The sequence below is a fragment of the Gymnogyps californianus genome, chromosome 4, assembly GCF_018139145.2.
Source record: "Gymnogyps californianus isolate 813 chromosome 4, ASM1813914v2, whole genome shotgun sequence".
Classification (NCBI taxonomy): Eukaryota; Metazoa; Chordata; class Aves; order Accipitriformes; family Cathartidae; genus Gymnogyps; species Gymnogyps californianus.
The window spans coordinates 56,823,832-56,847,796 of NC_059474.1; the positions used below are offsets into that span (position 1 = coordinate 56,823,832).

Consider the following 23,965-nt stretch of genomic DNA (forward strand, 5'->3'; position numbering starts at 1 on the left):
AAATTAAGGTTTAACATTTATTTTACATCTAGCTTTCCACATCCATGTGGGGACAAGGAATCAGAATGTACATAACTATAAGCAGTGCAAAAGTGGTGCCAGTGCGAAGTCACAGATGCACAATAAAGTGATAGTACAAGACTAGAGAAAATGAAGCTATGGATGTTAAGAATGGAGACCAAAAAAAAAAAAATCAAACAAGGAAAAATATGAAGAAAGAGGGCAGGAAAGAGGAGAGCCGGATGTTTAATAATGCCCTTGTTGCTGCAAAGATAAACTAATGGCACAAGACAATGTTTCTTGTAGAACAAAAATCCAATAGCAATGAGTCTTTATTCACGTTTAGTCACCTGACATGAGGAAAGTGTCTGTTGCATTAAAATAGTCATCAATGTAAATGGCAGCATGGCTGAACAAGTCCTTTTCAATGGTAACGAACATCCCACATAGTAAAGTCACTTCAACACAGCCTCATGACAATTCCCACATCAAAACAGTACTTTATTTTATATTTTTTTGCCTCATCATTACTCCCACATTAAGATCTTTCAGCTGTCAAGTGTACAAGGTGAAGAAAAAGGTTCTCAGTCAGCAAACACAGGTGCATCAGGAAGTGTCTCCACAATACACCACTTCAGATCTGCTGGGTCCCAAGTCCATCCTTGAACGCTGGGCTCCCAGCACCAAGTGTAGCACACTACTAAGGCTACACTACTATGTTAGCTTATTAATTCTGCATACATCAGGCTGAACAATGTGTCAACCTGCAACAGACTGAGCATTATAACTGAAAATGGCAAAAGATTCACTCTATTGAACTTTACATCATTATTTGATGTTAAACAATGAGGCAAATCCCAACAGTATATACAAAAACCAGCTTTGCTTTTACAAAAAATTTTGTTTCCCATATTGATTAATCCAGGCAGCTAACTCATTGGTTTATGCAACTTTATTGAAGAAAATAAATCAATTACTAGTAGAGCTATTAGTTGATCACTCATCCATTGACAACTTGCATCATTTATTCAGTGCTATATTAAACAGTGTTTTGGAAGACAGATTAACTAATAGCTCCAAGCCTCCTAACAAAATTTAAATGAATTACAAAAATGTTCTTAGACCCTATTTTGGAATACAAGGGATGTTTGACTTCCAATTTCCATTCTCTGTAAAACAAGAACTGGTCATTCCTTTATTGACATGCATAAGATACATCACATTTTCTGTTCTGCTGATGCTATAGATTCAGTACCAATTCTCCAGACACATCAGTTATGAGCAAAAGTATATAATAAAACCTCAGTTCTCTAACACTGGAAGGTTTGGAACAAGATGGATGTTGCTACAGCAATGTTACTTCTTTGATGGGAGAAAATTGAACATCCATCTCCCCTCCCCCCTTCAGGTGCTATCTTCAGTATCTGTTAGAGCAGTGAGGAATGTTTGTTTGTTTTTATTCTCATAACCAAGTTAGAATGAAGACATTGGCCACATAATACACATGCTCCATTAAAAAAAATTCTGAATCTTGGGCAATTGTTCTTGTGTAACTACTTTACAGATTCTAAAAGCAGTTATTGTCCAAAGCTGGAAGAACTAAAGTCTTCTCAGATGAGCATGTGCATGAATGGAAGGAGGTAAACAAAAAAATAAAAAAGATGAGGTCTGATAGGGGAGCAGCCGGATAAGAAAATCAAAAAAGGAACAGTAATTTAAAGTTTATTCCAGCTATAATGCAGGTTATTCTGACTTTAAGGTAGCATCACATGGCATACTTCTGAGTCCATTCCCGAGATATTCTGTTGTACCTGCAAACAAAAACAGGAATTGAATTAGTGTCAGCATGAAAATGACAATTTCCTAAACAGTTAATGATTTGGTATCACTTTATCCCCATCTCCCTATTCTCTTCACACTAAGAGAAGTCTCTTTCTATACTAAGATATACTTGAACTGAAAAAACTGAGCAAATTCCTCCCTAGACTAACTAGGACATTCTCTAATTTATATGAAACACTTCAAATTCAAGACAAGCAGATTTGCTAGAAGTCTGTTGTGAAAAACTACTGAAGGGGAAGGAATAGAGACCACCTGGGGTGGGAGAGGCAAGGGGAGCATTTTGTTTAAATATTGTTCTTAGGTAAAGATTACAGAGTATCAGACGCCATAAGTAAAGATTACTTGGTTAATAACACCATCAGATACAGAATGTCAAATTTCCCATTTTAGAGTATAACAACACTAGGCATTTCTTCACACTTAGTATTCTCTTTCCACATGAATATACTGTTCAAACAATTTTTTAAAAGGACATTAAAAGAATATTTAAGTACACTACTTCCACAGGAATTGAGCTGACAATTAGTTTATACTTAACTCCATGCTTGTCAGTAAGAAGTTAATTTTCAACTATACAAGCAGAACATAATCCCCATACGTTTTCCTAGTTTATATGAAGATGACAGACACTGCTGAGCAACAAAAAGTTTGAAAAAAAATCTAAATTCACCCATGTCTATGCATGAGGTCTTGCTACAGGGCATCACTTTTAATGAAATTCTGACAAAATCTGGGTAAATACTTACCAGAACAAGTTGACAACCTGGCTCAAAACTCGATAACTATTTCATACTATCTTTTGGGGTTTTTTTGGCCATGCAAGAGCAGTATCTGTGAGAAACAGTGACTAGCCAATACATTTCACACTAACCACAGATCAAGCTGTTAAATATTCAAGTTCAGTAACTGGTGCATCCATTATCTGTTAGTTAACCCAGTGCCTTAGAGCATGCAGCACCCAAGTGCTGACAAATTTCCATTTTGTTAAATGCACCATAATGTGCAGATATTCTTACCCTACAGCATAGCGTATTTCTCTGTCCACTCTCTTGCTAACCTATTGTACCTAATTGGACAAGTATATTTAGCATTAATATATATAAAAAACAAACAAAGTCTACTTCATAGAATTCTATCTGTGAAAAATGTTAAAAACACACAAGGAAAAAAAAAGTTGTTTCACACAGACAGGAAAAAAGTTATGAAGCCTTTTTTCAAGGGGAGCACCAAAATTAAAGGCCAAGCTGCTACCAAACGAAAGCACCAAAATAACAAAGCTATCTTTTCCTCAATACGAAGATCTAACTATATTCTATTTATGCATGGTAAGCAAAAAACTGGGCAATACATACTTTAAAATACTGCCACGCCTGTGAGAAAAAGATAGTCTCCTTCACCCACAACTTCAAAGATACTAAGTCCCTTTGTTTTTAAATTATGCACTACCAAAAATAGGTGGTACTTTGACACACAAGTTCTCTCCATCCCAGATTTTCACAAAAGGCTCACTCAACACAATTGCTGTCTGACAATGCACACTTGGAAAGTTCGTTAAAATATTAGTCTTATGCAACTCTGTACGTACTTGTCTCTGTCTGTTTTATAGATACGTGCAATCTCTGGCACTAGTGGGTCATCTGGATTTGGATCACATAACAGTGAACAAATGGATAAGAGAACTGTAAAAAAAAAAAGAATTCTCAATAGCAAAACAGGAGCAACAATCTCAGAAACAACAGAGCACAGATCTTTGCATTAGCACAACGTCAGCACAGGAAAGAACCTAAAAAATCTTTTCCCCGATATATGGCCAAAATAAATTTGTAACCCACTCTAAATAAAAAGCCCAGAATGACTTAAAAGCTTGTAAGACCTATTTGTTTCCTATTTCCCAATACTTACAGCTGCCAGTAAGCTCACACGAGAACAGCAGTTGTCCCCTGCGCTATGATGCAATGTAGCAGCCAACAAAAGCACATTATTATGTATTCTGATGACCAGCATATTCCATGGTTTTAATCACTAAAAGTAGAACTTCTTCAAATCTTTTTTTTTTTTTTTTTTTAAAATCAGACCGAATTCTTTCTCCGTTTTATGTAAGGTAGCAATACCCTGGTCTGCACTGATAAAACTACACATATGTTGTAAAATAAAGGAGTAACACCGTTGTAGGCAGCTGTGAGGACTTCATCCTCTACTCTCACAGCAGCTTTGAAAGAAAAACAATAGTGAAAATATTAAAATGTAGGGAATCCACATTTAAAACACAAACCTCCTCCTTGGACAGACAGGAATTACAAGTTCTATAGACAAAGGAGCACTTTGATGGATCTTTTGAAGCCAGTGACCAGTGGCTTTGAGGCAAAACAAAATTTGATCATCATGAAAACATTTGAGAATTAACTGTTATTTACTATAGTAAAATGAGGAAAGCTACAAAGCTTCTATTGCAGCACAACATCAATTTATCCTGAAGTAGAATAAGTAAGCTTAGTTCATGAAGTAATGTAACACAATGCCAGTGCACAGAGGCAGAAAGCAACACATATCAATAAGTTTTCTTTTATTCATCTACCACAGAGATATGCCAATATAACTCTGCATGTAATTCTAGACAGACTCAGTCAAAAAACTATGCAGATTTCATTACTAAAAACGGACTTTAAATTAATCTTTAAATTAACATGCAAGTGTGCATCTAGATGGACAGCTGCAAACAAGCAGTTTTTCAGCCTTAGCTCAAATACACCACCACAGGCCTGTTTCAATCCAAATGCTGGCAGATTCCTCTGGGACCAAGCTAGTAAGCTCTGCTAAGAGTACTGAAGCAAATAAGTGGCCAGACAAGGCCTTAAACAGCCATGTAGCAGAAGGTGTTAGGAAAAAAAGTTTCCATTAAAAATGCAGTAAGATATCATTATCAAATTGGCAAAACACAGGCTAGAATGAGTAAGGGAAATCAAGAGACAGGTAAGAACAAGACAATCAAAGCTAAAAGCACAGTATTCAACACAAGATGGAAACATTTCTCCTTCACGGAAGTTACCTTTAGAAATAGTTAAAGCAGGAGACCACTGTGATCTTAGAATATCAAGACAAATGCTGCCATTACTGTTAATATTTGGATGATAGATTCTTGTTGTAAATGCAACCTGCAACAAAAAAAAAATATGAAGAGTGTATTTTGGTCTATGACGACAATGACGTCACCCTTTCTTCTCAGTCAAGTTATCAGTCAACTCAATTTACCCTAAAAGAGAAGGATTAAGCAGTTAAATGGCATCAAATTCATGGAAATGCACCCAAGCCGTAACCTCTCAGTTTCCAATTACCAGGCACTCTATTTCAAACAGAGAAAGGGCAAGTAGGAGGCTGTGTTTTAACCACAGGTACCTGCATCATGATGAAGACACTCAACAGAAGTACCTGAACCGCAGTAACACTGCTATCACAGAGCTAAAAAACTTCAAACATCGCAGTCATGCCAAGTGTGCACTTTCATTTGACTGAAAATGGGAAGACAATGCTAGTGGCTGATAAAGCTACAAAAAAAGCGTATTTCACAATTACTGCCCAATTCTAACAGATACCATCTTCACTTCACTGATTTTAGGCACTCAGCAAGTTAATCCCTATCCATAGTGTCACATTTGTACAGACCAACCCAAACAGCTGCACTGTAATATTTGACAGTCCCCTCAGCAAGAATTCTATTACAATAACACAAAGTTAATGAGTTTTCCTATCAATTAAGAAAAACAGAAATAAAACCAAACATCATTGCAAGGCATTCAGAATTCACACATGTGAATTTGTTCCTAAAACATATGCTAACACACCTATTCTTGTGGCAGTCAGAGAGGGACCTAGCCATCTAATATACTGTAAGAATGCATGAAAAGAAGTGAGAACTTGACAATATTACAACACAGATGCTGACAATTTCTGTCCTGTACTCGGTTCTTTAAAGAGTGGTAATTTCACAAAAGACAAAACAATACTTACCTTAGGTGGTTTGAAAGGGTAGTCTGTAGGAAAGTGAATTGTCAAGAAGAATACACCACCCTGATATGGACTGTCATTCTGTTAAAGCAAACAAATAATTCTCCTATTATCATCTTTAGGACTAAATATCACTGAAGATGTTGTTTTTAAATAAATAAAAGGAGAGGAAATTTGTTTAAACAACTGAACTGTTTAATCCACCAATGCAAGACAGATGCAATTAAAATTCAATTACTACTTCCTAAGGTAGAACACATACAAGTCACTCTCTGTATGGACCTCTCCGAGCTAATGCTTCATAGAAGACAGCTTCTCTGACAATCCACTCAGGACAACTTGGCAAAAGCATCCAAATGCCTCTGAGACAGCTCCAAGAAGTAATGTTAACAGAGCAGGGGTCCTGTCAGGTTCAAAAACCTCAAGTTCAGTGTTTGGAGTATATTTGTTATGACCACCCAAGTTTACAATGGCCATGGACGGCTCTAAGGGCCTCCCCATTTCCTCCTAAGTTCTGTCCTTGGCTTAGGCGTTGCTCAGCCCTGCAGAAAACCTATGAATACACAGGTAACTCCTTGTTCCTTGCAAAAATACCCAAACCAAAAACAAAACAAAAAACTCCCACCCTACCAGCACCACCAAACAAAAAAAAACTCCCATCAAGATTGAAGTGAATTCTTCCTCCCTTTCTGTATTAGAAATTCACTGCAATCTAGTATGGAAGAGTGTTTTACAGTTCCCTGCTCCAAGGAAACAATTACAGGGATAATTCATTCAGTCATTAACTATTAGCAGTAAAGCAACATGTGGAAGTAAAAAAGCTGATAGTAAGCAGAGAATATATGGGAGTGACTAAATAGGGATTGCGTAAGTTACTAGTTATGAGAAGAAAGATGTAAGAAGTTTTTACTTGAAACTACAACTAAATTTCTGAAATAGAACTAACAATTTCATTGTTTAACCTGAAGACTACAATGCTTTTAATTCTGGATTCAGGGCTAAGGAAAATGAATTTGAGACACACAGAGTACACTCCTGAATTATTTGTAAATTGAATTTTCATACTAATTGCAAGAACATTTCACCAATGTAAGGAAATAACTACATCTTAGTTAAATACCAGAAAATGAAATTCTGCAACACAAGACAAGGGACTCAAACCTGAAAACATGTAGGTTATACCCTATCCAATCCCTGCTGAAAACCTAGCAATCAAGATATAACCTCTTGTATTGGGTCAATAGACACTACGTGAGGCCTTGAGGAGCCAGAAAGCAACCCTTTTACTGCACATATTCTGGGGATATATTTTAGCAATTACAGAAACCCCTCTCAGAATGTGTTAAAACCAATGCAAGCTCTCTTACTTCTATCTAAGAAAATCACAGCTTGTATAATATCTTATTGGAGAGGTGGAAGGCCAGATGATTGGTTCTACAATCCTCATCTGTTAAAGGCACTAAGCAACACCACAGGAGCACTAGAACTACTAACACAACACTTCTGTCAGGATACTGCCCAATCTTGAAACAGGAATGCAGACCTTTCGGCACCACAAAAACCATATGCGAAAAACGGAGCTGTGCATTATTAAACCAGAAGGGGAAGCTAAAAATAATAATCCCACTTTAAATTCAACTGATGTTTAATACCTTATGACCATGCAGACACCAGCCACGTAAAATCATACTCAGTACAGTGCAGAACATTCCTTGCCATTTAAGCATGCATATAGCTATTAAACAATTTTATCTTTTCGAGGCACCTAGTTACAATCAATGAGGACCAGGGACTTTGGAATGGAGAGCCATTTTTCCAGTCAGGTGAACCTCTAATAAGCACATTTTCCATAGCGATCTCCTAAAACCACACTTGTAGCTATGTATAACGTCAGGGCACTTCAGCATCACTGATATTTAATTCCTATTCTGTAGCCTCACCAGAAGCTTCACGTTGTGGCTGCAGGTCTCCTGGCATCCAATATTTGTCTTCTCAAGTTACAGAAGGTTTTGTTTTCTAAATATAGATAACCAGCCCTGAGAACTCCAGATGTCAAGTGTTTGCAGATTACGTTTTCAGTAAAGGCAAACATTTGCCTTCTTTACTCTAACAAGGAAAAAGTCACATTCAGGTTTCAGATGCTTATTGAACATTTAACATGGACTTTTTTCCTCCAGTCATAACTGGAACCTCACATTTCAGTGACTTTTCTCCTTCTATTCCTAAAAGTATTCAAGATCTCAGTACATGACACCAGACCAAATAAGGATTCCCTGTTCTGTTCTAAGGTCCACACAAAAGCATCCCAACTAATTCCTGACACTGGGACCAGCTCCTAGTACAAAGTTCATGCTAGATTCAAACTTTAGAAAAAGTTAAATGCAAACAAAGTTTCTAGATATTAAGTGATAATGCCTAACATTGCTCTAGAGATCATTTCAGCTGAAATACATGTCCTCATAAAACATTCCAGCACTAAAATAATCATCAGACTGATTTTTTTTCCCTCCTTCATTTTCTGTTACTGTAAGGAGTACCTCTAGAGTTTAAGCCTGATAAGGGGAGTTAAAAAAAAGTAAAACAAAAAAACCCCCCAGTTTCCTCCTGAATAAGAACTACTAGTTTAGTATTACATCACAAGAATTAGAATACTTACAGGTCCCATAATTGTGGCTTGCCAATGAAACACTACAAAAGAAAAACTCCGCATTATTATCTATGCATGATATGCTTTGAGTTAGCAGAGCAAAACATAAAACTTAAGGTTACTTACTGTCATCTCCAACGGGACCTGCTGAACACTGTGCTGGAGGATCACGGGCTAAGTCACTAAGTTCCTTTAGGAAAAAAAGAACAAACAAAAAAACCCAACTGTTCAGAGAGGGAACACTAATGAACTCAGTCATTTTCACTTCACATCCAGCAAAACCCTTTAACAGTTTTTCCCTATACAAACACAGAAGAATGTGCAATAACAACTATTAGAACCACTAGATCAGTATCAAAAATGTCTTTATAAAAGACAACGACCACCAAAACCAGCTATGAAGGTAAACAGCTACAATGACTATGCTTTTCCAAATAAATATCACTACTGTAAAGACATCGCTGCTGAAGAAGGGACAGAAAGGAGAGCAGGACACAGAGCCTGAAGTGGGCAAAGTCTAAGCGCTTTCTGATCAAGATTTTCAACGTTTCAGTCTTAGCTAGAGAAGCCTGAAGTGGGAAGAGAGAAAGCTATTGACCAGTCTTCATGAAACAGAAAGCACTATGTAACACCTGATTTTAAAACTCAGAACAGAAAGAAAAAAAAACAACAACAACAACCCAGAAACTCAGTTTCATTTTCCCCACTACCTCCAGCAGGGATATATCTTGCATAGATTAAAGTAGACAGGAAAATTAAAGAGGCTGACAAGTGTTGGAACCAGGCAAAATATCTGTATTTTTTATTTTAAATTTCACATTTAAGACAAATATGCCTTTAAAATTCTGAATAACTGAGCTGCAGAAACAGTTCCCTCCCTCCCTCATTACAGAGTGAATGAAAACAGAAACTTCAGATGGATGATTCCTTGTGTAGTATCAAGATTGCTGTGATGAATCAAAGAAGCTCAGCATTAATTTGTTTAAACGCTCCACAAGTTACTTGTCTGGACGGTGTCTTTTAAAATTAAATTTATACTTTCAGTTGAAGTATGTTACAGATACCTTCCCTCTTCCCTGCTCTCTTTTGAATCTAAAAATGGCTTCAGGAGCTTCTATAAATCTGCACTTGTCAAGGCATCTAGAAGTCATGAGAAAAGGGAAAACCTTCAGTCCCTCTCCCATATATTACCAGTTGCACACAAGTTATTTTGCTACAAGTCTATACAAGCCATTAACACAAGAACTTTCCATTACTTTGTCAGACATTTAAGAAACCCAGGCATACCTATTATGCTGGAAACACATGCGTATTTGGACCAGACAGCTAACTGTTTTGCCTGGGAAGATCCTAACGTACATCCTTTAAGTTTCACAAATTATGCACTTGATAAAAATTCAGTAAGGGTAAGCCAACACAAAATAAGGAAAAATAAATTATGTTCCCTGTAACTTAAACACCTTGTTCTTTGGTAAGATGATAGCTCCTGCAAACCCAGAGAGAATAACACTACTTCAACATGTGGAAGTCCATACATTCAAAAAAACCCCAAAACCCACACCAAACCCGCCACCACCACCCCCCCCCCGCCACCCCCAAACACCAAGAAAACTTAGTCCCGGATTTCCCCTCCCTGCACATGCTAATTTTGGTGAACTTTCCAATTAACCACATTTCAGTTTTGCACTGGAATTAGGACTGTTTTGTAAAACGGAATTGTATCAGTTTTGATAAGCAATGGCACAATGAAGTTAATATTACGGTTCATTTCACTGCTGCTGTTACTTAGAAGCATGGGCAACAGCTCTTTCCAGATCATCACAGTAAATCCATTTAGAGTGCATTTCTCTACACTCCCCAGTTATTATTGGGGGTCCCTGTGATACACTTATTTCTGCCATGAAATACCACTTATTAGGTCCATATGTTGTTCAGCACCCTCCAGAAAAATTTGCTAAGTTAGATTTATATTATCGATGTAAAGGCAAACAAGAAACGTAAAAAAACCTTCAGATAGAAAGCTTTTTTAATTTTCAGGGTGACGTTTTTTCCATTTAACAAATACAGCAGGTTTTGTTAATCAGGCTTATTTCTCATCCAAATATATTTTCCAGTTCTAAGAATGATCAATCATTTCCAAAAATCTGAGAGAAAAAAAAAGATATTTTGTCCCTTAAAATAAGTTGTAGCAATAGAATAAGCAGAAAGACACAAATGTTACTATTTTAAAGTATTTGCGTAGTTATTACTACACAATTAATTAATTTGATTTAATTAGGGAAGAAGACCAGATCCTATTTTTTTAAACTATCACAGGGACTAAGAACTATGAAAAGGCTCTTCATGCAGTTTATGAAAATTATAAAAATGAGTGGCATGGAGACAAGGAAGAGAAAAGATCAGCATGAAGTGGACTGTCAGAGGTATGTGCATTAGACTAGAGGGGTCTTCAAGAGGTACTACTATCTTCAGAGAAACAAGAAATCAGTACTCAAGATAAAAATAAGATATTTTAACACAGCAGGAAAATTAGAGTATATCAATAATTCAACTATGAAAAGTAAATACAAGTAGGATTGCAAATGTAAGACAAATACTAAATTTAATAAGTTCCAGTGAAAAATTTGTGCAAAAAACCCCTTCTGTAATACTAAGAATAATTTACAAGCTGATACACATGAGTTTTAATATTCCAGTCTCCAGTCTTTTCAAAATCCATGTCCATACAGAGTTACCCCTTTTAACCAACTGAACTTTTCTAGAGAACAAACAAGCAGTCGTTTTCATAAGCTAAAGGACTAAAGTTTTGTCTGGCCCAAAACACTTCAGTAAAAAAACCTAATTGTGCTAAACAAAGCATTTCAAAACACAGATAAGGTTGGGAACACGATACACCACTTAGCATTTCAACCACAGAGCAAGTAATTTACCCACTAAATTCAGAAAGAAAAAAAAGCTGAGGTGGCACACATTCCTGTATTTGCTTCTCTTAGGTATTATGTCAGAAGAGTAAAGTTTGTAGTAAAGCTGTTTGCTTCAGCAGAGTGTGAAGTGTTGTGGAAGAACCCAGGCAAACATGAAACAAACACTGGCGAGCTTTGCCTGCTTACAGTCACCAGATCTATTTCGCCTCCCTGTTAAGCGTGCAACACTTCACATCTACACAAAAGGAGGGAGGCTTTTTGCAACAAGGGAGTGGAAAATTCTCTGTGTAACTTTAAAAAGTGCCTCCTTCTGAAGGCTTCAACTCTGTTGAATCCAACAGGCAAACTGGAATAACTGGAAACTAAACAAGCAGAGGCACATGGGCTGTGATATTTGGAGCGCAGCTGAAGCATTTCATTCAAGGAAAGGGAGGAGCTTTTTTTTTTTTTAAAGCTTCCCACTCAGTAGCACAAACACAAACCGACCTTCCTTCTCAGCTTAACAATCAAGAGCAACTATTCTGTAACAGGAAAATATTTAATCTGAAAAATATTTATGACATCAAAACTAAGCTTCATCATTAGCTGATTAAAAAAATAATTTTTAAGAAATCAGCTCATAATTGTTCCCTTGCTTTCACCCATTTCTTGCCAAGAAGGTAAAGACCACGTTAAGTTTCATTTTACAAAGCAGAGTTTAACTAGTAATTTAGACTTTAACTAGTATTTTAGAATTTAAAAATGCTCCCAAGCATTGTTCTGTAAAATTTCTACATATAAGGGCTCTATGCTTCTAAAATTCCTTCTGCTGCAATACTTACCATCTCCAACTTCGCTTCTTTTTGTTTACATTCAGTTTCCGTAGTGCTTTCCTTTGTCAAGAGGTACTAAGCTACATCCCAAACTTTCTTAAAAATCCCCAAAGTAGAACCCATTTTCCTGGAGTCAGCTGCTATAGTTTTTCACTTTACAGGCGGCTTAAGAAAAAAATATAAATTCCCAAGAAGCAAATTCCAAAGACTTTACATATAAACAATAAACCAAATTTGCTTCAGAGTGATGTGTTATATGCCTATCGGAAAGGATTAGTCTTGAATTACAACCGTGACTAGTAGTCTCTGGCACTGCCAGAGGTTTCCGGTATAGCTCCAGCATATCACCATTTCTGTGTCCCAGTTTCCAAATATAAAGTTGTGATAGTTCCTACCTCCCCAGAAGGATGATTAGTCACTTAGCATTTTACAGATTTAAACACTGTTTAAGGAGTAAGCGCCAATGCTACTGTTAGAGGACAACGGCAATGTGGCATATACAAGAAGCAATACATGTAAAATTTTGCAACAGAGTTTTGGAAAACAGATAACTGGAAATACAGCAACATTACCTGTCACTGCAACAGACAGACCTGCTTTAACACAAAGTCAGCACAATGGTCTTGTGCCAGTTCACATTAAGTCTGTAGCAAGATGTAGTTTTACTGGTGAAACAGCCCCATTCTTAACCTCCTCTCTTCTCTTTCTCTATAAATTCATCAAAAAGCTAACCAAAAAAACCCCCAGTATTTTCAAGAAAAAAATGCTTATAAAAGCTAACTAATCTGCTTGTTTTGCACAAATATAATCATAACTAACATAGAAAATACGGCTTATGCTTCAAGTGATGATCCAAAACATTGACATGTGAGTGTGAATGCAGGACTACGATCCTATTATAAACCACAAAAGTAATTTTTTTTTTTTGGACAGAAAAGCTGCTAAAAAACCCTCAAACAACTCCTCTCTATCAGATATTTAAAACATTACAGAAGTCATTTAAAAGATGAAGAAAATTTAAAGAATGACAAAGGATACCTCATCCAAATATGCACGAACAAAACAGTGAAGGAAAATATTTAAGGGAACTAGCTGCTTTTCTCACAGAAGTTTTCAGGTCTCAGCAAATTCAGTAAGAAATGACAGCCTGATGCCTACCAAGCTGCCTTCTTACAAGGTACCAAGTAGAGCAGCATCCGCGCCAGCTCCTTTTCTTCCCATTTGTCAGAATTCATACTCCCTGTGGCACTACTGCTACATTTTTCTAGTTTGAACTGGAAATAGCCAGGGCTTATTTTTAATGATAGTAGCAGCTGACTTAAATACAGAGTGGCAGAAGATCACTCTCACCAGAGCGACAGAAGATCACTCATTTTCCTCCACAGGCATAAACTCACAGATTTAATATTGGTTTATAGAGATTTACTATTGGTTTGTAACACAATTATTTGTTAAAATCATATATTGCAGCTTTCTGGTTTGTAGTCAAGAAAGCATAATGGAAAAAATGGGGTTAATTTGCTTTAAGTTTCCAGACAATAACTCGTTCTACCTTGGAAGGCATGAAAGGTGATATGCAGTTAAATCAGAAGTTTTAATTTAAAGAAAAAAAAAAGAACACTTCAGTCAAACAAAAATCAACATTTATTAATTTGAGTGCTTGTCTAATGTTGTCTGTGTCAAACAGGATATTTCAAACTCTAAGCATCCAAAAATTCATCACTGCATTAGCCTTACTCATTACCTCACAGCTGAAAACAGCTTTAAAAAAGAAGGAAGGATTGGAAGCAGCTATAAAGGGAGGGGAAGAACATTTAAGCCTGTTTGAAGATTAAGAAGTGTCAACCAGCAAAGAACTACTGCCTCATCCCACACACCTGCATTTGCAACATTCATTTCAGCATGAAAATTAATTACCCCGGAAGCAGAAAATAACAGTTTGAAAGAACACTGAACGTGGATTTCTAAGCTGAATAAGAAAGCCATGGCACAATACACATCACAAGACAAGTGTAACCAGCAGAAAATTATCAGTTTCAAACAAGCTGGCCATTTGGCTAACACTTAATAAATGGATAAAAACAACATATAATGACAGTGCGTAATGCAGAAAGACGTAGGTTCCTGTCGTTTAAAAAAAAGACATTAGACCAAATATGCAGAGAAAACACATGAAGAGCAGCCACAGAAAACAGCGAGGGCCAAAGAGCACAGAACATTTTTTAAGAAACCCAAAACACGACCAGGAATGTAACAGTTGTGATTGTCCCTATCTTGATTATTCTGCTTGTTCTATTTTTCATGCTTCTCCTTTCTCAAGCCTTTAGTACTAGATTTTTCAGGCTGCACACTGCATATTGTTTGTACAATATCTAGCAACAATATAATAATGGTGTATTAAAAGACAAACATAGAAATATTCATGTTTTAAGCTTCGCACTCAAGGAAGGAAATGCCAGACTGCTGTGCAACTGTAATTAAGTCACTTGTGTGCTTGAGCTGTGATACAAACTACTCAGATGACTACATGCTATCTTTTCAAAGAACCTACTTTTCAGTACACAAGCTCTTTGTGAATGAGACTATTGTCTACAGCTCTTCTCATCTGTTCTGAAATTTGGAAGATGTACAATGTAGGTAATGGTTTTCAGCAAATTTCAGAGTTACCGCAGCTAAAATGGCTCTCTATTGTATTCCAACCTTTCAGAGAGTTCACCTCTGTAGCTGGACAGATCCAACTGGAAAAGGAGCTCAGTTACCAACTTTGCTTTCCTGGTCACTCACTAAAGGCATTCAGAACAAACTTAGAAAAAAGGCAGCAACTACACACCTATAGTTGTGCTTCGAACTCAAAGGTATGGCTTGTTTCCCCCAAAGTAATCAAAACCCACAGCAGCAGTCTCACTCAAGATGAAGAAAATCTGACTGCTTTACACACATCAATTCTGAGGTATTACAACAATTAACCATTCCCTGAAAATAACAGAGCTACTAAAACACATATGCTCAGTGTAGGATGAGGGCTGTGCACATTGACTAAAGTACGTTGAAGGGAAAAGTGTGAAGCGAAGCACTGGTTAACTACCTATCCATTCAATGATAACCAGGTATTTTAGTTCTGGCATTTCCAAGCTTTTGAATACTGGACCCTGAAACTTAGCATTTCATTCGGAGGTTTTTCCTGCAAGAACCACACTGATCTTTGGTTCTGTAACCCAGGACTACAATGCAGCCCTCAGAGAAGAAGGTAACTAGTGTAACCAGGCCACAAGACAAGCAGCAAGATGCACCTAGCTAAACGAAATAGAATCACCGGGAAATGAAGGGACAAATTAAATTCAATATAGACAAATGTGAAGTGATGCACTTGGAAAGAAGTTTATATTCAAAGTAAGGCACTCTGGCCTGATGGCTACCACTCAGGAATGAGATTTTGGCATTGTGATACACAATTTCACACAAATGCTAGCTTAACACTCATTAGATGCTGGGGTTTGGCAGCATTACGTGAGAGCCTTCCAACACGCTGCCCCGCAGCTTGTCAAGGACGCATTAACATACAGAACCTCAGTCACCAGCGTTTGACACATCAACCAGAAGCAGCATCTGTACACACACTGCCCTGGACTTGATGTGACATAGGCCTCCCAGACTTTGCCAAGCCCACACGAACAACAACTTCGGGGACTGGTAGCGTACAGGACAAGTTTTTTTAGAAATCACAAGCAGCCTTAATTGGGCACTTAACCTCAGTAAGTCTGCACTTTCTGAATAAAGGTACAAGAATTCTCCATGTTCTCAAGGAAATGTATGGAAAGGAGGATAGTGTAACAGTTATCAAATTAATATTCTAACAAACAACACCACATCTGTAATCACTGTGGTGAATTCACTGTTAAGATGTAGTCTGATACACTATTCTGAAATTTAGTTATTTAACCTAATGAACTCTGAAAATCAGCTCTCCTTTTAAAAAGCTGTCTTGACTTTTACTAGTCCATGTTTTGTATGAATCCAAAGATGCATGTGAAAGCTATTGCACTATACCATAGGGGTTTATTCTATGAACACAACTATGTGGGGATGATTACACCAGCTTATCTACAGCTGTACAATTACCCTATCATATTATGCTATTGTGTATAACTACTCTTCATAATGGTTCTGTGTTTCGAACAGCTAGTGGTAGAGATGCAAAACTAAGGCCCTATCTATAGGATTAGGTACAGTTACACACAAAATCAGCTCACACTAAGCCAACAGAGCATAAAAAAAAAAAATCAAAACCTGTTTCTGGAGTGCAGCTGCTCTTACAGTTGAGTTCCACCTCAGCTATCTAGAGAACACTGATGTCCACAAGGGCCTTTACAAAGCTAAAAAAAAAGGTGATGAAGGAAAAAGTGTTTAAAAGCATATCTATGAACAGGCTGCAACCTGAATTAGGGGAATGGCAGAGGCCAACGCTCATCTGGCAAACTGTCATTCAGGAGATTCTCCTATATTATTCAAGGCAAGAAGAAATTAAAAGTAAGGCTAAAAGGAAAAACAAAGTTTGCAGTTATCTGATTTAGAGAATTATCTGACATTATTACTCAAATAGGCCAGCAAAGGTTGGGAAATTTGCCTTAGAGCAGGACATTCATATTCACCAGAAACCTAAAAGAGCTCTTGGAAGAGCTCACAGAAGTGATGAAGCACCTGGCAAACCTAACTCCAGGTTACAGAGAAAACTTGCTATAAAGTTAACTGAGCACTTAACACAATCCTCATGCCCTCCACCAGGAAGACCTGAAGCACTTCAGCATCTGCACTCAGTTCAGCTTGCAACTCTGGTGTCCAGATGCTTGTGGAAAGGATTAAACATTTGTCTCCTCCTTTTTTTACCAGGCCCTACCATTTGCAAAGCAGTCTACAATCCTCCCATCTTGCTTTCTTAAAACCAGAATAAAAAACCATCACAATTACACTGGAAAAACTGCAGGGGATCTTGAAGATGTCTAGCGTATCACGCATCTCAAAGGGATGAGGTTCAGAACAAAGGCTTCCTTTACACAAGATTTTAATATTGAAGTTTACTGGTGGTAAGAAGGCTCTGAACAATGTTTAAACAAAATAAAAAAAATCCCATCTATTTAGCTTTTAGTCCTGAATTCTGCAATGCCCTGTTTGGCTCATTTTTCAGTATTAAACCTTGCCTACATCCAAGTGTTTTACGAAGAGTTGCCAAAGGCATAAACACCAATTTAAACTTGTGAATGTTAATTTTAACTAATTTTTTTTTTGCAAGGCTTCCCCAGCACAACCTACCACATTTAATGTATCAGATCAGTGCCCCACAAAAAGCCCACTGAAGAGAAAGATTTTTTAAAAAAAAGCTCCTGTGCTTTCCATTTAGAGTTTGAGGCATCAAATTTAGATTCAAGAAGTTTACAAAACTGTCCAGCATGTGCAACTCAACACATTTTAAGACTGCCTTCTGATAAAGCAAACTTGACAAAAAGCAACTGTGTATAAAAATGTACTACTGACTGCAATCATTTATACATTCTCACCGCTGCTTTCATTTCTTACCCTAATTTATTTTTTTCTGCATATTATACTGGCAGGTCACTACATCACATCAGTCACAGGAGAAAATGCATGCCTGTAACTCAGCCTTTTCAATGTAAGCTACAGCATCTTAGCTTAAACTACCAACAAAAATCAGCTTATACTGAGGTATCAGACCTAATGCTGAACTGCAGACCACATGTTCCCATCTGCCAGCTCTGATGCACAAGGGAGGGACCTATACAAGAACACAGGGCAGACAGTTAAAGTGGCAAAACCTTAATATTTGCAACAGAAAGATTTATTAGAGATCACGTATCAATGCCCTAATATAAATTACACAAAAGCTCTACCCTTTTCCACTCCTCCTTACCAGCTGTCACTTGACATCTCAGACAAGGTTAAGAACGTCCATCCTCTCTCTCCTTCAACAGTTCAACGCAGTGGACGCAGAGAAAACATCCACGGGTAGGGGGTGATGCCAGGCTAGAGGTGGCCTTCACAAGGAACAGAGATGCCTTTGGCAAGAGGCAGTTTAATGCTCTGTATTCAACAGCTGCTACTTACAGCTGTTTACATCCTTCCCCCTCCTTTACCCATTAATGTGTGAGTGCAAAGAAAGGCATTAGTGCTTCAGAGCTGGTTACAGACTGGTAAGCCAGTTGAAGGGAGCGCATTCTGTGGAGTTCTACATCAGCTCTTCTGTAGAAGAAACTAACGCAGGGAATAATAGCAAAAGCATTGGCTTCCTTTCAAAAACAGATCTTTAAAAGCTGGAATGATCGTAAAGAAAATGTTGGCTGGACAACCTTTTTACCCTGTACATTATCCCACCCAAATTCTTAACATACTGGAGAACTCCGTTTTTAAGGTATGCAAGAAGTACTCATCTAATGGAATATTGATCTCTGAAGTTCCGTAAATTACTTAAGTGAGATTACGATCCCCTTCTCCCCCCATCCCAATGCACACATTTAAAAATCTGTGCTGACTGGGAACTTGTTTCACAAGCACAGTGCCCAATTAACAGGAGAAATCTTTAAGTTACTGCAGTCCAAACTTTACAGTTAAGGAAGCATCAATTTTCCTATCTCATAAAAAATGACCAGTTCTTAAAACACATCCAAGAGCTTAACAGTAAATGCTGGACTTAAATATGGCAATCAAATCTACCCAATTCAGAAGCATTATTTCCATTTTAATGACATTCATTTCATAGTATAAGTGTCACTTCTGACTATTCGGATAAGCTAAATCTTAAACAGAATTTAAGTGATGACAGCTTTCATCTGATGCTGAATAATTTTATTCTGACTTTTAAAAAACACTGAAGTTCTTCAATACTAGTGCTTCCCAAACTCCATTACTGAAATCTCATGATTTTAAAATCAACCACTGCCTTCTGGCTCAACACGACCCTTCTAACCACCGAGTGCCATAGCTGCACTGCATTATCTACTTGAGGCAGGACTTAGCCTACCCCTGGATACTCAAAATAGTTAAGGTGAATTAACTAAAGTAAAAAAGGTAATTCAATACATACAGAGAGCATTCACAAAGGTTTAAAGCCTTTTAACTAAGCTTACATCAACTGCATTTCATTAGCTAGTTAATCTTAACTTTCTGAGCCCCTAAACAGACAAATCCAGACTTATTTCTAGACATTCATTCAAAGCATAAGATCAATCACGTAACTTCAAGTTATTTAACTATTTTGTGTAAGCCCAGCAAACTAAATCCAAGACTGCCTGCAAAAATATTGTAGGTTTCATCGAGAGAAGAAAACTTTATTCCAAACAGCTTTTCCTAGTTAAGCTAATTTTTTAAAATTTCACACTAAGTTCAAAAGAAAAGAGTAGCAGTTTAAAACAAAAGTAATAAGCAGGCTTTATAAATCTTTATCTGAATCACCTCTACAAAAGCTACACCTTTGGTTAAACTAATGCAGATTCCCATGCTGCCTTCATTGCTGTGTATTACATCCAATCTCTGAAAAATATTATGGATATCTCCAGGGTTAGTAGCATTTCTTACTATGAGCATCTGGAGGAGGGAGGTTAAAGTTGCAATTAATTATACATCTAGGAATAGCACTGGAGGCTATAGCCTTGAGGAAAAGAGTTAATTAGTCTCCACTCCACCAGTGTCAATGGAAGCCTTCTATCTGTACTTAAGTAGCGATAAATGGTTTTGCCACCTTCAGCCTTTAGCTTCCAGGATGCCAACTCCACTTAAGATTTTCTAATAAAGTACCCCGACATAACGATGCTGGCTTGTGCTATGCTTAACCAAATGGACATAAGACGCAGCAGGCACAAGTTTTCTTAAGGATTTCACAGATGAGATATTTCATGCATACACCTCCTGTATTAATTCTATTTTTAGCCTATCAAGATCACCACTTAGGCCTTTTATACTTTATACTACGCCGCTTTAATGGATGCATATAGCAGTGATAAAATGGATGTATGTCAATGATGTAACATTCCCAAGTTTTCTCAATTTTACACGTTCCCACTTCCCTACTCCTACATAAATGTTTCCCTACTACCGGATCATCATCATTCGAACCGGAAATGCCAACACGCTGCAGCAATTATGGGATGTGCATTTAGCAGGTACCACTCGACACTTCAGACCAAGACAACGTGCCACAAGCATGTATCAAGCATTTAGATACAAGCTCATAAATCAACGTGAATTTGTTGAAAATTGGGGGAAAAAAACTTGGGGAAAAAATTCATCCTCAGGAAAGGAAGCAGTTAAAATTAAGATGCAGGTTCACAGTATTCCATGGCAAAAGCACTTGCTTGTTATAATAACTGCCACTCTTGCGCAAAGCAAGCCGTATCAATAAAAGCAGAGTTTTGCCAATCGAATGCAGGCTACCCTCAGGGCAGATGGCACAGATGTGATGATGAGCTCCAGCATAACATAAACTTTCTGGGACTGGCTATGTACCTGACAACTACTTCAGTTTGGAGAGCACTTTATAAAGGGTGTTCCAGAAGTAGACAACCCAACACATAACACGTGAATACTCATGTGCTTTCATTTCCAAGCCAAAAGTAGAATTCGCCAGTTATGTTTTAAGTAAGGGTCGTTGTATTCTGAATGTGTAACATACTTCAGATTAAATTTACACACTCTAACACAGTCTGAAAGTCTGATTTACCCAATATAATAAAGAATTTTATTTTGCTTGATACATCAAATCCACAGAGAGGGAGTCAGCCAAACAGACTGAAAATACCTTCGCTGGTGCATTTGGGATGTCATCTGCTGCAGCAGACAACGAATTCTAGTCCTGACAGGTAATACCACAAGTCAGACTAAATCAGCTATGTGTGATTACAATGTTCTGAGGTCCTGGTCTCTCTTTAGCCTGTTCTGATCTAGTGCCAACAACATACTACAAGGAAGCAGAGAGTTTCAAGGTCTGATCTGTGACCTTACGATTGGAAGACAAGGGATCCAGCTCACCAGTGCCATTCTCTGGCTTTACCAGTTGGCAAGATTAAAATCTAAATTCACAACCACCTTGTTACAAAATTGGCCCTACTATTTTTGGATTTCAGCCTCAATCCCAGTAAACATTTGTATTGGAAATGATGCTTGGGAAGAAAGCAACTTGTAAGCAATGGTTTCAGTCTAGCAAAACATCACTTTGCAGGTTGGCAAATACAAAATCAAAACTGTAAACCCTATGTGAATTTGGAAGTGTATCTTGTAGCATGGTGTGACTAAATTGATTAAAAATAGCACCTTCAAAAAACAAACCCCCCTCAACCAAAAAACCAAACCAACCAAACAAGAAGAACCCTAACCCAACCGTCTCACCAATCCTAAACTCCAGTACTGGGTAAAGGAAGAAGCTTGCTGCTACACAGTGCCGTAGAGCGTACGGACCAATACAGGACAAGAGACTGCACACAACAGGCCACAACCTTGCAGTCAAAGAGATGACTTATTGATTCAAGAGTCATGCTGAATCGTTTTAAGGTTCTGACCACCAGATTACTACATAAGTGGGGGTTTGCCTTGGTTTATATTTGACAATAAATTCTTACCTGCAGTGCCTGAATGTGTTTCATAAGCATGAGTTGATGACAAAGCATACCAGGGAGTATCCTAGCTCTGTTTCAACTCAAGTGATATCATCCACTAATACAAGGGAACAAGTTCGGATAGCAGATTCAAAAGGAATTGTTTTGAAATTCTTGTGAAAGCGTAGCCGTAATTTGAAGACAATTCATTTAGCTAGCACTAATCCAGAACAGATTTAAAATTTTCAGGGATAACAGAACTATCCTTTCACTAATAAATTATAAATAATTTCATTTTGACTAAAATATGTCCACAAGCACTGCCAAAGAGATGTGAAATTACAGTAATACTACTAGGTGGCAAACTTTATACGCCGTCTATAAAAGGTGTTTTGTGCACCGAAGTTTAGTTCGCCGATTTCAGGACAAACTGACTTTCTGCCATCTTGCCAGGCTATGAGATGACCAAGAAACTCCTCTCAGCTCTTGAAATACGTAAATGCTCCACGTAGCTCGCGTAGGAGCACAGATCAACAGCGACTTCCCGGTAACGCCACTGCGCTCCCATCGCGTTTGCTATTACATCCCAGCAATTCCCAAACCCGAAGCGCTGCCGCCGAGAAACCCTAAAGCTGCCCAAGCGCAACCTCACGTCGGGAGCCTTCTTCCCTGGGAAAGGTTTTTTTTTTTTTAAAAAAAGACACAACAAAACCAAAAACCAAACAACACAACTTTCATCACCTCGGCATTTTTTCCGAGTTAGCCGCGAAGTTACTCCACCCGGCTCCGATTGTGCAACGGGGAGGCGGCGGCGCGGTGCGCGCTCCCGCCCGGCGCGGGGGGCGAGGCGAGGCGGCAGGCGATCCCCGGGCGGCGGGAGGGCCGAGCCGGCCCCGGGGCGGAGAGGGGGGGGAACGCGGGGAGAGGATGGCACCGCGGCAGCTGCTCCGGAGTCGACGGGAGCGCGGACGTGCGTGTGTGTGTGTCATGTTATTGCAGAAAGCGAGAGATCCCGGAAAGAGCCCGAACTAGGCGAACCCGCCGCCATCTTACAATGCGGGAAAGAAGTTGCACGCCAGAGGGGAGAGACCGGCCCGAGAGGCCGGCTGCCTGCCCCGGCGAGGGCCGCGATCGGACCGAAAGCCCCTCCGGCACACACGCACCGGCACCATCCGGGCCGGCCGGCGGCGGAGGGGCAGCGGCGGCGACGCCACCGCCGCGCCGGGGTGGCTCCGGGTTGCGCTGACATTTGAGCGTCCCCTGGAGCCGCCGCTCCCCGCCCGCGGGAGCGGCGCCGCCCGCGCCCCGGCCCCAACCGAGCCCCCTCCCCCCTCCCGGGGCCCTAGTCGACCTCCGGGGTCCCGGGCCTAGGCCCGGAGAGAGCGGCCTCACCGCCCCAGCCGGGCCGCGGCCTCGCCGGAAGGAGCCGGCCGCTGCCCAGCCTCGCTCCGCCGGCCTCCCGCCTCCCCCTTCCCCCCCCCCCCCCCGCCGAGGCCGGCTGGCGCAGCCCCGAAGCCGTGCCCCTCTCCTCCCGGGGCGGGGGTGAGGGGGGAAGGAAAAAAACAAAAATAAAAATAAAAAAAGACCGAAGGGGGGGGGGAGCGGGGGGCAGGCGGAGGAGGAGCCCCGGCGCTCACCTTGTTGATGCGTTTCAGCGCCATTGTGTGCGAGTGCCGCCGCCGCCGGGCCCGTCTGTGCGCCGCGGTGACTCCGCGCTCCGCTCGCGCCGAGGGGGGGCCGGGAGGGAGGGAGCAAGCGAGGAGGAGGAGGAGGAGGAGGGGGAGGAAGGCGGAGAGGGGGGAGGGGGCAGCTGCGCTTCTCCTTCCTCCGGAAACAGCCGAGGGGGGCGCCCGACCGGAGCGCGGCGCCCGCCCAGAGTCCTGCCTGCCTGCCTGCGGGCAGCGAGGCCGTACGCCGGGGAGGCTGCCGGGGGAGCGCTCCGCCCGCCGCGCCGCACCGCGCCGCTTCGCCGCCTCCCGTCACCGCCGGGAGGAGGAAGGGTGTGTGGGGCGGGGGGGAAAGCCGAGAGGCGCCGCCCGCCCGGGAGAGAGGGCGAGAGAGCCCAGCACAGCCGCCGCCGCTGGCCAGGCCCAGACGCCGCGGGAGGGCGGGAGGCGGAGCCGGCGCGGAGGGGCGGGGCGG

At 39.9% G+C, this 23,965-nt stretch overlaps 1 protein-coding gene across 2 annotated transcripts; it reads right to left on the reverse strand.

Moving 5' to 3' along the window:
• Positions 1-291: 291 nt before the first annotated feature.
• On the reverse strand, positions 292-23,847 carry UBE2D3 (ubiquitin conjugating enzyme E2 D3). 2 transcript variants are annotated; one of them, XM_050896317.1, is made up of 8 exons: positions 23,461-23,847; positions 8,618-8,681; positions 8,501-8,532; positions 5,848-5,925; positions 4,889-4,994; positions 3,428-3,521; positions 2,859-2,908; positions 292-1,811 (listed from the first exon to the last, which is right to left on the reverse strand). In XM_050896317.1, exons 1-7 carry the CDS (start codon positions 23,482-23,484, stop codon positions 2,860-2,862), a joined length of 447 nt encoding a protein of 148 aa, XP_050752274.1. In that variant the 5' UTR covers positions 23,485-23,847; the 3' UTR covers positions 292-1,811; position 2,859. The 2 variants fall into 2 exon arrangements, with proteins under 2 accessions (XP_050752274.1, XP_050752275.1); XM_050896318.1 differs by lacking the exon at positions 2,859-2,908 and having other exon boundaries at positions 23,461-23,830.
• Positions 23,848-23,965: the final 118 nt, after the last annotated feature.